Source organism: Heloderma suspectum, chromosome 6 (assembly GCF_057233095.1).
Source record: "Heloderma suspectum isolate Gila_16-S chromosome 6, 16-S_ref, whole genome shotgun sequence".
Classification (NCBI taxonomy): domain Eukaryota; kingdom Metazoa; phylum Chordata; class Lepidosauria; order Squamata; family Helodermatidae; genus Heloderma; species Heloderma suspectum.
Genome location: NC_139463.1, coordinates 55332216 through 55344855, shown reverse-complemented (window position 1 = coordinate 55344855; position 12640 = coordinate 55332216). Strand labels below are relative to the sequence as shown.

Below are 12640 nucleotides of genomic sequence, written 5' to 3'. Positions count from 1 at the left end.
TGTGCGCGCACGCATAGATGACAAGCAGATTACAGCAGGCTCCAGAACACCTCCGATTTTTTGTTTGGCTCACTTCTTGGCCTGGCTGCTTAGTGCTGAACTGACTGCAAGGAGCCACCATCTGATGTCATGTGCTGGTTGAAATTTCTGAATTGGCCATCCATTCACGTTGATGAAGAGCAGGCAACTGAGTTGTTTAGCAGTGAGGAAAGAATACTGTATCGTATCATCTGTGGGGGACTACCTTCTTCTTGAGTTAGAATTGCACCCCTGTATAACAATGAGACCAGTGCCAATTAGTTCCATAATTGTAAAAACATGTTGAATTTGAGGCCTCTTTTATATGTACAAAGGTAAAAAGAATCCAAGGATATCACAAGAGGCTGCCTACTCTTCACCCAAGAGGAATCCAGTGATGCAGGCATCCAATGTTTCTTCCTACCTGCTGTTTGTTTTCAAGGCTGCGTATTCTTCTGGAGATGTGCATGCCTATGTATGTATGATGCCTCACTGTGAGCTATCAAGCATGATCTGTTCCTCTGCTCTCACCCAGAGCCTGGGACCTGGTACATAGTGGCTAACTCAATACTTTGGGAGCCAGGAAATCCTGGTTCAAATTACATCTCAGCTGTGAGTTCACTAAGTGGATAAAAATGTAAGATTACAATTTAAAATCCAATTTTAAAAACCAGATTGTTCTATTCTTTTTGAATTTTTAATATCACTGTAGTTTGCTTAAATTCACCTGTTTAAAGTTAAATAAAAGAATGTTAAATCTATATTCACCATCTCTGAAAAAGGAATCAATGCCCCTCTATCAATCACATTGTTAAAGGCTGCTTTTTATATAAATCTTTCAAAACGGTCAAAATTACTTTTTGAAGGCAAGCATTACAAATATGGCACAACAAGGCATACCCTATATTGTTATGATGAGGGCCAGGGACTGGCAAGTCATCACAGACACTGGGGTCCGGTGGTAGGCTCCTTGAGATGCCATCCTTTTAGATCACAAAGAGGACCATCAGGGTCTGCTTCAGGCCCTTCTGAGCCAAGTCCTCTTTGGCGTGGCCTATTTGGCACTGCCCTCTCCTCCTCTAACCACACCCGCTCCCTCTTTTACCTCCTCCCATTTCATCCCTCCCCTTCTTCTATCCGCATCCATTCCCTTTCTAGCCCTTCACCCTCTAAAACTTTGTCCAAACGGCAACCTCCTATTGCAAAGAAAAACAATGCAAACATTACTATTCTATGATTCTATGATTTGAACTTCACTGGCTGCCTTTCATAATGTTATATAAAAAAAATATATATAAATGTAGATAAACACACCACCAACAAAGAGGGGTTGGGCTGCAATGCCTCCTCCAAGAAGTAAGTAGGGCTGTAATCCCATACTTAAAAGTAACTAAGGCTCCGGGGACTCCCTACCTGGGTGTAAGCCCCACTGAACACAGCATGTATAGGATTGCACTGTAAGGCTGCAACTATATGCACACTTTCCTGGGAGTAATCCTATTGAACACTGTGGGATTTACTTCTGAGTAGACAAGCATAGGATTGCATTGCCAGGGCTAGTTTATATAGCACTGTCAAAGGGCAACCCTTTTCTTGAACTACACTACTGAAATGCTCCCCATGTAAAAATATCCCTGCATACAGAAAACTAGCATGGCAGGCAGAAGAGTTCAATCTAGCTTTCTTCCTGACATGCTATATTTCTAAGTGCAGGGAATGCAAGTGGGAATATCCACTTTGGCCACACCCAGATGGCATTTGCTGTTACTAGCAATGGACATCTTCAGTACAAACCTTCTAATATTGCTGCATTTTTTAAATAAACAATACTTTTTTATGTTCAAAGAGAACATGTGTCAAGCCCTCCAGTCTTAACCATGGATACCTGGCAGAGATTTCCCATTTACATGGGAATTATTTGTACATCATGATATCAATTCAATGTATACTTTCCTGGGAGTAAGCCCCACTAAACACAATACGACTTCCTTTTGAGTAGACATACATAGGATCATACCATAAGTAAGCAAAGTTAGTTAAAGGGGGTAGGGGCAGAGAAAGAAAACCATCCTGGTTGGTAGAAAAGACATTTCTAGTTTTATTTCAGCAGTGCCAGAGCAAGGAGCCTCACAATTCTGACTTTTACAATGTGTAATGAGAACTCCCCATCCGGTCCTTGGGAAGCAGGATTTTAAAAAGGCTCAGGAGGCTTCTTTTTTTTACACTCAGGCAAGGGGGAATTGGCTTGCTGCTGGCAGTGTCCCCAGATGGACCTCCAGCCTCCAAGTCCTCTCACTCTCCAGGAGGAGCTGAGCTGCCCAACACCTCCCACAGATCTCCAGCCTGAAGCCCTCTGGCTCCCCGAGAGCTTTGCTGCCATTAGGCAGACACAGCCATGGCGTTCCCACTGCTCTGCAGTCTTCCTTGCACACATGCTCGCTCCCACTACCCCCGCCGCTCTCAGGCCAAGCCCCACCCAACTCAGGGAGCTCCAGAGAGGAGTCTGAGCGCGCGCACACATGCAACTCCAAGAAGGGCAGCTGCGATGGCACAGCAGAAGGGCTGGCAGCCCAGGATCAATGAAGGAGAAGTGGGGAGGGCCTGCCAGACCCAGGGGTGGCCCCTTATGAAGCCCCAGGGCCCGGGGAAATACCTCACAGCGCCATTCCACCATGCCAGGCCTGCTCTGAGTGCTCTTGCTTCATGCTCTTGGCTTATTTACAGCATTTTTACCCTGCTCTTCAGCCAAAAGAGCTCTCAGAGCCGCTTACATAAGACCAACAACAAACAAGACATTCTCTGCCCACAGGCCTATGATCTAAAAGACATGACACAAGTGGGAAAAGGGATGGGGAAGAAAAAAGAAAACAAGCACATTCAGGCACCAGCTCTTAAAAGTGTCAAGGCTCCTATAATGAACAGAGACAGGCTGAGGGAGAGGAGAAGAGCTAAATTAAGCAGAGCTTCACAACAGAGCTGATGGAGTGGATCCTGCTTCTCATCTCTCCCTCTGCTGCTGCCAGAATCTACAGACAAAGACACTCCCTTTTTATCTTACCAGAATTAACTGCTCTGCCTAGTTATCAGTCCTTAGGTGTCTCTAAACAAATAAAAATACATATAAAGGTGCAGAGGCTGCAATGAAAAGAAGTGTGGGATTGTTCACTATCAATACGACAATGGAACCAATTGCCTAAGGAGGCGGTGGGCTCTCCCACACTATAGGCCTTCAAGACGAGGCTGGACAGCCACCTGTCATGGATGCTCTGACTTGGACTCCTGCACTGAGCAGGGGGTTGGACTCGATGGTCCTATAGGCCCCTTCCAACCCTACTATTCTGTGATTCTATGGCCTCCTTTTAAAAGCCAAAAGCAGCAGTTTACCACTAAAACTTGGCAACATGGTGGCACTGGGGAAAGTTCTATGATTCTGATTAAATGAACACTGTACCGTCTAATATTTTCTAAAATTAATAAAAATATCAAATGTATAATTGTACAAAGTACAACCTCTTAGATAGTGTGCATGCTCTATTCAGTTGTATCTTAATATGTTTGAGTGGTCAAATTAACCAATTAGTATGGACAATTGTTTAGGAAATATGTGAAATACTAGCAGGAAACGTAAATTAATTGACCTTTTGCTTCAAATCATGATTTGAAGTTGCCTTGACTTAACACACACACACATTCTACATGGCAGCAAAGTCATTTTCAACACTGAGTGAACCCTAACAGGAAGCCAGTACCAATCCCAGATCCCTGACAAGTGTACATGTGTGAGACATGTAAAGTGTGAATACAACAAACATCTTAACTGTGCACTTAGCCACAACAGCAACTAATGGAATGTGTGAAGAGGCCTTAGACAAGCCAGTGACCCAGTTCGCACACTCACGGTGGCTTAAGCAAGCCCTAGTGGTTTATTTAAGCTGTGGCGTGTGCTGGCCGCCGTTTGCCTAATTGCCCGCCCAGGTGCACAGCGCAGCATGTCATCTGAATGTGGGCGGCATGGCTTGCTGGAAGGGGAAACAACCCTCAAATAACCCGTGGCCTGTTATTGGGGTATTGTTGTTGGGTTATTTGAGGGTTGTTTCCCCTCCAGCAATCCATGCTGACCGGGTTCAGACCACACAATGAGCTGCGTGCCAGGGCAGGTAATTAGACAAATGGTGCCACAGCTTACACAAACCACTGTGGTTTGTGTAAGCTGTGGCACCATTTGTCTAATTACCTGCCCTGGCACGCAGCTCATTGTGTGGTCTGAACCCGGTCAGCATGGATTGCTGGAGGGGAAACAACCCTCAAACCACTGTGGTTTGTGTAAGGTGGAGTGATTGTGGGAACTGGGCCATTATCTCTCAGCCCTCAATCTGCTATACAAGGATAATAAAGTTTGCCTATCTTACAGGGCTACCACAGGCAGTGCTGAAATAAATGTACGTGGATTGTTCTGAACATGTCAAACATGTTGTACAAATGCTATTATGATAGTGACTGTTGTCCGTTTGCTTTTGTAAATGAATAAGACTTCGGGCTCTGGCTACTCATCCCTCCGTTATGGCTTCCAGTGAAGCTTCTCTCCTGCACCTCTCCACTTATAACATACTGCTCCTTGCCAACACTAGCCAAATTCTGCACTAACAAATATCTGCTTTCAGTTTAAAGCATGCAGACTATGTCTATCAGTGTGTGTATATATGTTCAGGTAGCCTTCATACTTTAGAGCAGGTTGTACACATAACTTCAAGTACAGAATTCGACCTTCTCTCAATAGAGAATTTGGGAAGGGTGGATGCAGAGAAGGAATAACCACAAAAATAAAGATGCACCCCCCAACCGGAACCCTATTCTTGTACCCAGCATCCGAATCTCGTACCTGAGCATAACATCTGACTCTTTCACTATCTGGGCGATGTCGCTTTTCAGAATCTTCTGCTGGGATAGGAGGTTGTGGGCTTTAGTCCACCTGGAAGACATCCCTGCCATGAGCTCTTATTGGCTGAACTGATTTCAGGGAATGGGGCAGGACTGACCCAGCTTCCAACCAGCAAGCCTAACAGGGCCCTAAGGTCCTGCAGCTCTGGCCGCATGGCTGTTTGGGAAAGGGAATTCTTCAGGAATTGTGCCAGTGGGGCTGTGACCCCCTGCTGCTAAAAGGGACAGGGAAGACGTGCATGGAAACGTAGCCTGGGCCAGAACAATGCCAAGAATCCTGGATTAGTCAGACGTGTCTGTCTGGCAGGCACACTTTGTGTTCATAGATACTGCAGTCCAGAAAGATAGGCCTTTTCTGTACCACAGTCCAGTTTTCCATGTCAGGCTTTGGACCTGGGACCAGCAAGGAAAACCTGTAGCAACAACAGGCCAGGGTGGGTCCTGTGACCTTGCTGGTCTGAGCAACAGGGGTGCTGCTATGTTGCCTTTGCCTCTGCCTCACTCCACCCCCCGCCCCACGGGACAGGAGCTGGGTCTGACAGAGGTTCCCCTTTCTCTTCTAGACTGCTAACTTTCCAAATTCCCTTTCTTCACTGCAGCCATCTGTGCCAACCTCTTTGTTACTGGATGGACTCCCCAGACACCATCTTAGGCCTGGTTCCCCCCGCAACGCTCCCAGCGGAGGCTATCTGGAAGGCGGCACAGCCAGAACAGAACCATGCAAAGATACAGTGGGCAGCCTCTTCTGTGGGTATTGGGGCTTATGGGAGTCTAGTTCAGGGGTGCAGAAATAATTTGGGGGGTCCAAACTGCCCCCACCAGGCCCTCGATGAGCCAGATGCCATCAGTGGCTGTGGCACACTTTCCCTGCCTCTCTCAGCACAGAGAAAAGGACTCGGCTGGTGCTGGGAGGAGCAAGTCTCAAGAGTCACGCAGCGCTTGTCATGCCAGTGGGCACAGCAAGCAGCGCACAAACAGGCTCAGCTGGCGCTCGGAGGAACAGCTCCCCCCAGCGCCTGCCGAGCTGGGTGCCTCTTCCCCGTGCTTCTTTCCACACCCCATTGGGCATGGGGTAAGAAAGGGAAAGGTAAGCGGAAGACGACGCAGCTGGTGCAGGGAAGAGCAGCTGCTACTCCCAGGGCCAAGTCACCCACCAGCAACATTACTGCTGTTATTTCCACTTGGGGATACCAGCGGGAATTCCTCCAGGGGGCGGGGCTTGGAGGCCTAGCCCTGCCCACTAGGCCTCCAGTGGGGAGGAGCTCAAGGAGGCTCCACAGGCCAGATTAGGAAGTCAGGCAGGGTGGGGGTTCTGCACCCCTGCTTTAGTTAATTTCTCCTGGCACATTAGTGCGCCCTGGACCACAGTTTGGGAACAGCTGGCCTATCAACTGTGCTTCTGGAAATCCTTAGTCTCTGACACCTAACTATTGTCTGCTTCTGACAAATGGCATGCTTGCTTGAGGGTCTCAGATTAGAGCAACATAGGTGAAGACTGCACCCCAATCCTGTTTAGGCTCCTCAAACCTAGGGGCAGGAGGATCCTGTAAGGAAGAACATAATACCCCTACTCCCCATTAAGCAGAATACTCTTGTCTGGTATAAATACTCACCATTCTACCATTAGAGGTAGTTTGTCCTCCACGGACTGGTAGGGGTCAATTTCAATAGGATAGTAGTAATGGAGCAGATCTTTTAGCTGGAACATTTTGTCAGAATCAACAAATGGAAGGGGAAAATTTAGCTTGTCAGAAGATAAAAACACAGACTTCAAGATTTAGGTTTTCAAAGATGGAGTTAGACCAGCTGAGTACTTAATTATCATGAGTTTCTGGCTAGAATTGGTCACCACCGGCCTGCCCTATTTCTGTCATTATTTGGGAATGGGATATTTGTTTATTAATTAACAGATTTTCAGCATCGGTGAGGGGCCACCACTTAAAAGACCCTGCTATCCAGTTGGGCTTTACTGGTGGACAAGAGAGCTGGGCCACCAAGGCAGACTCACATGGGTACAGGTGATTCTTGAAATAACCTGGTCCCAACAGTTTGTGGCTTAGTTTAAAAGGTTAAAACCAGCACTTTAAATTGGGCCCAGAAATGAATAGACAGCCAGTACAACTGGTACAGTATTGGTGTAATGTGCTCTGAACACCTGGCCTCCACAAGCAGCTGCATTGTGTATCAACTGAAATTTAAGAACTGTGTTTAAAGGCAGCCTCACATAGAAAAGGAAAGAGCGCGCTACAATAGTCTAGTCTGGATGTAACCAGAGCATGTTAACTGAGGCAAGGTCTGCTTTCTTCAGACAGAACAAATCAGACTAAGCTGTTAAAACACACTCCGACTCACTGATGCCACCTGTGGCTCCACAGACAGGGCCAAGTCCAGGAGCATCCCAGACGGCATACCTGGCTTTATGGGGGCGGGTGAAACCCCATTCGTAACTGGTTGCAAACCTCCACCTAGATCAGATTTCCCAACCCGCTGTACTTCTGCCTTATTGAGTTTCAGCTTGTTTGCCTTCATCCATCCCAAAACAGCCTCAGATATTCATTCAGACAGCCAGAGATGCCCACCACTCATTCAGCACTTGCAGAAAACAGCAATGACCACCTGGGGAAGCCTTATTTGGACTTGACCAGCAGCATCTCCACATACTGCCAAGGACAGGAGGAGTTAGGCCAAAGTTACAAATGCTCATGTCCTCATACGTTACCAGGCTGCAGGTCCCCCAGCCCCACATTGTAAAATTTACTAGCATGTACCATTTCATACTCTTTTTATAGTGGTTTGGCTTCCTTCAAGAACTCCAGAATCATGCTTTGGAGAGGTGTTAATGACACAGAAGCCCTGAATAGATGATACATTAATCATGTGAAAAGTCTGACCTGTGCTTGCTTGCTTGCTTGCTGACTGATTGATTTTAAAATGGCTCCTTAAAGGGCATATAACAGATTTGGGTGCGTCTGGGTGTCTGTGGATTTTCAGCAGGCTACTGTGGAGAGAAAGGGTCAACTGACACCCCCCACTATTTCTGAACAAAGAATAAGTATGGAAGCCACTATTATGCAATTAATGAATCATCTATTGAGGACCTGCGTCAGCCATCTAACATAGCTATGCTGCTACTGAAACTGCTTCGCTGTTATAGAAATCTAGGGCTTTTGCTCTCAAAACGGCAGAGTTAGAGTTGTGTCACTTCATGTGACAGAGAATATTATTCTTAAACTGACTTAAACAATGGGATAGCTCATGCAAGAAGAGAGTAGTTCCATGTCAGCTGATTAAGCAGCTATTTACAGGATTTCTAGCTGAACAGATACTGAACAGGTGTTGGCAATAGAATTCCTGTCAGAGATATCAGTGCCATCTACAGGATGACCATGAAATCATTAGACAAACACTCAGACATTAATCTCTATTGCAGGATATAAAGTGGGTCAAAGCTTACAAGACACAGCTGGCTCTTTTGAATCAGTCATGAAAGACCAACATTTGAACCAGATGAATTAAAATTCAAAGCTATGTAATGCTTAATTTGCAGTCTTCTCCATTAAAAGAAGGCTCCCAGGGAATCAGTCATCATGACCTGCCAACGGTGACTCTCCCAGGAGCCCAACGAGCCATCAACTGTCTCTGATTATTAAAGCCTGGCCAGATAAAATGTAAAATTATTTTTGAAATTTAATTTACCTGGGGATGCTGTTTAGAGTAAGAAAAGATATATGGTTAAACAACCATATAAATAAGGAAGAGGTTAACTGAAGGGTAAATTCAATATAGATAAACTGAGTCCCTAGGTGAATCAAAAATATTTATTTTTCTAATTTATTTTTATCCACAGTCACTACGTTTTTAAACGAGATACACAAAATATGAACTGATCTTTACATTCTTCAGAACTACTAGAAACACAGCATTAAAATTATCTCTAAATAATTAAATTAATTTAATGGGTTGGATCTAGCCCATTAGTTGAATTTAGGGCCCATTGAATTCAATGGGCCCTAGTTAGTTATGACTGAACTCCCATTGATTTCAACTAGTTACGTTCAACTAACTTTTAATGCAATCCATACATGTCTATTCATAAGTAAGTCTGATTGAATTCAGTGGGGCTTACCCCCACAACAGCAGGTACAGGATTGCTACCTTATGCTACAATCCTATACACATCCCAGTGAACCCAATGGGGCATACTTATGGGTAGACATGCAAAGGATTGCACTGTTAGTCTAGATATAGCTCTATGTTTTAAAGCCTGAAATGCTTAATTAATAATGAAATAAGCAAATACATGATTAAACAAATGAATTTTATGAATAGAACTTTAAAAGTATTAATCATCGTTTGTTTAATCATGTCTTTACTTAACAAAGCATATGGAGAGTTCTCTGTTTAAGGGGCCATACCCCCCACCCCAAACTGTAATTCTTAGGGGCTCCTGATTGTAGGAGGGAATAGAAATTGACAGTCAGTTTAGATTTTAATATAGGCACATGCCAAGATATGGAAGTTCATACCTTTTTCCTGCCTTCATTGCTGATGACCCGGCTGTTATCTATGATATCTGAAGAAATACAAATACAAACTTGTCATTTCTAGAAACTAACATTCAAACATTTCTACTCAACCCTTTCTTCGAAAGCCCTGTGTTTTGAAAGCTTACTCTGAATTTTTAAATGCAAACTATGGATCATGTCTTGATGTGTACACAGCTATGGGATTTGCTATTCCATGTAAGAATTCCATGTATTGGGCACAAAATTCAACATCCTGTCCATTTCTGCTGATTTATTTAAATTTAACAAGCAACTCTCTAGCCCTTAAAGTTGTGAAAATAAGCGTGGAAGTTACAGGCAATGCCTGGCTAAAGTTCAGACTCCATGATCGGCGGCATGTTGAACAAGATTTCTAGGGAATGGGACTTTATTGAGCCCTTCTCCATGAATAACAGAAACAGAATAAATTATGTATGTATGCAAAATTTGCCTAGCTACTTAGTTTATATAGACTGCAGACTTAGCTTTTTTTGCGCATAGCTTTGCATTTAAAAAAAATATAAACTACAGACATCCCCGGGTCCATTTATTTATGCCTACGGCAGCAGCATTTTTCAAACTTTGTGAATTCATGTCCTTTAGCCCACTATGTGGAACTTAAAAAAATGTTTTATTAATTTTCTTGTACAAATTCATAGTACAATTAATCGATAGTACACATAATCAGTAGGAATATGCTTTCCCATCCCAGCCAGATGGGCGATTAATAAATTTAATAAATAAAAATAAAAAAATTGTTTCCATTCTTGAATTGTTGATGTTTATCTATACTGAAGAATAGTGGATAATACAGAAATGGGATAAGTGGAGCCAATTTTTCTGCCATCATTTTCATATCTGCATTTTAAGTAGTAGAAATGAGTTCTGTATTTCCTCTACGCTTTTAGGTTTGGGTATCTAAAATGGGAGTCGGTGAATATGTAAATCTGTGTGTTTATATTCCATCTGTAACCATGGGCAATTAAGGCTGACATGTATGGTTATAGTGATATTTTTCAATTGGAATGCCTTATAGTCATTTAAGATTAGGGATTACTATACCTCCTTTTTATACTTCGTACATTATATTTTTACTAATCCTGGGTTTTTTCCCCAATTTGATTAAATGCCAAACATTAATAAATTCATTTATCCAATGTCTTCTGGGATCTTTATAGGCAGTACTTAAAATAAACAAGAGAATCTAGGTAATATAGTCGTTCTTATGGTTGTTATTCTGCCAAACCATAACAGTGATAACTCTGACTATGTTTTAAGATGGTTTGTTTTACTATGGGTCAGAAATTTAGCTTAGAGCACAATCTTATGCAAGTTTAGACAGAAAAAGGCCTACAATTCCCAGCATGCCCCAGCCAGCATGCTGGGAATTGTAGGACTTTTGTCCTATCTAAACATTCATAGGATTGCACCCTTAAATAGCTTACTCAAATGTTGTTAAACTTTTACCACTAAGTATTCTGAATACAATTTACAAAATGGGATCCCAGATATGTCTTCAATTTTTTTCTTTTTTTTTTTGTCTGAACCTATTCCCAATATTTTTATTTACTCTAATTCATTTGTAGGCAACTTCACCATATTTCCCAAATTCAGTCAGTACTGCTTTAATGGAATTTTCAGGATCAAGGAGTGTTAGTATAACAACATCAGCAAATAATCTAATTGTACGATTCTCCCCCTTTATTTTTATTCCTTCAATATTGGTGTTTTCTCAGATTAAACCACTAGCAATGGCAATCAAGAATGCAAATAGAGGGGAAGACAAGGAACAACACTACTTAGTGTCCCTCTTGATTTCTATTTGTTTAGAGTCAATTTGGTTAATTCTGATAATAGCATCATTATCGGAACATATTTGTGATATAGTATTTGTGATATGGTATTAACAAATTAATTTCCAAAATTAATTGTTTTAAGTAGGCCTATTATGAAGGGCCATTCTACCTTGACAAAGATTTTAGAGGTATCCAAGGATACCATTATAGCCTGGATTTTTAATGTTTTATTGCACTGTAATAAACTGAATAATTTTTAATTGGGTCTCTAGTATATCTATTTTTATGAATCCGGTTTGGTTCCAGTGGATGTATTTAGGTGTGATATTACCCTATCTTTCTGCCAGAAGAGCTGTAAAGATTTTATAGTCCTGCTTGGTAAGAGTTATAGATTTGTATGAATCCATTCTCTCTTTATCCTTTTCAGGTTTTGGTATCATTTTTTCCAGGATGGCTGGACAGAAGTTCTATAACCAATGGGGATCTAATCCAACACAGATCCTTTGTAGGAGAGGAAGGGAAGTGAGGACAAAGATATGAGAAGGTCTGCAAGAGAAGGGAAGGGAGACCACCAAGGAGTAGAGCAAGAGAAGACACCAAAACTGGGAACTGAGAAAGAAGCCAACTACAGAAATTGGACTCACTGTGTGAAGTGGGGCAGCGTTGTCCATTGAAACCAAACCTAGTTAGAGTCATGTCAAAATCAGAAATGACCTGGAGAGAACAGGGAGGAAGAACAAGAGTGAGATCATGGCCCCATCTACATGGCACCGCTTTCACCCCCCACACCGTCACAACTATGCAGCAATGCGGCTTCGAACTAGCATCCCCTCCGATACACTCGCGATTTATTGCATGCTTCCCTAACAGACTCGCCGTGCCTTTTCTTTTGCCATTATACTTAAATGTGCAGCTGTGCAGTCCCATGAGCGTGGGGGTGCAACACTTCACTGGCTGTTTTGTATTTTAGGGGTTCTGTTGTGTCTTTCCCTCCCTCATTAGTTAAAAATTGGTTGTTCTTTGTGCCTTCGTTTCCACGCCATCTGTCTGTCAGTTCCCCAGCCCGAGACTCTTGCGATGGTTCACACTCACAAGCGTGAATGGTACATGCCTACCCATTGCTCTGAAATGGTGGCCGGAGCACAGATGGTCCTTCCCCAAGATCCCCACCCTCCTGGCCCTTGGGCACTGAGTCCAAAAGCAACCGTTGCGAAGATACGAAGCTGCAAAAATGTGCAAAAGTGTGGTTAAATAACTGAAAACGCCTCTCTGTGCCTCTGTAACTGTGCAGCTGCTAAGGGACGGGGGGATAAAGGGGCATCACAGAGCGACACAAAGCATTAT

General features: G+C 43.3%; 1 protein-coding gene across 1 annotated transcript in view; it reads right to left on the bottom strand.

Annotated features, from left to right (window-relative positions):
- NT5C3B (5'-nucleotidase, cytosolic IIIB) overlaps positions 1 to 12640 on the bottom strand; it is a 33137-nt gene that overhangs the window by 8463 nt on the left and 12034 nt on the right. The window contains exons 5-8 of the mRNA XM_084807274.1: positions 11941 to 12010; positions 9483 to 9529; positions 6570 to 6655; positions 4898 to 4987 (exon numbers count right to left, since the gene is read on the bottom strand). Coding sequence (XP_084663400.1) covers positions 4898 to 4987; positions 6570 to 6655; positions 9483 to 9529; positions 11941 to 12010 — 293 coding nt within the window. The remainder of the gene's footprint in view (positions 1 to 4897; positions 4988 to 6569; positions 6656 to 9482; positions 9530 to 11940; positions 12011 to 12640) is intronic.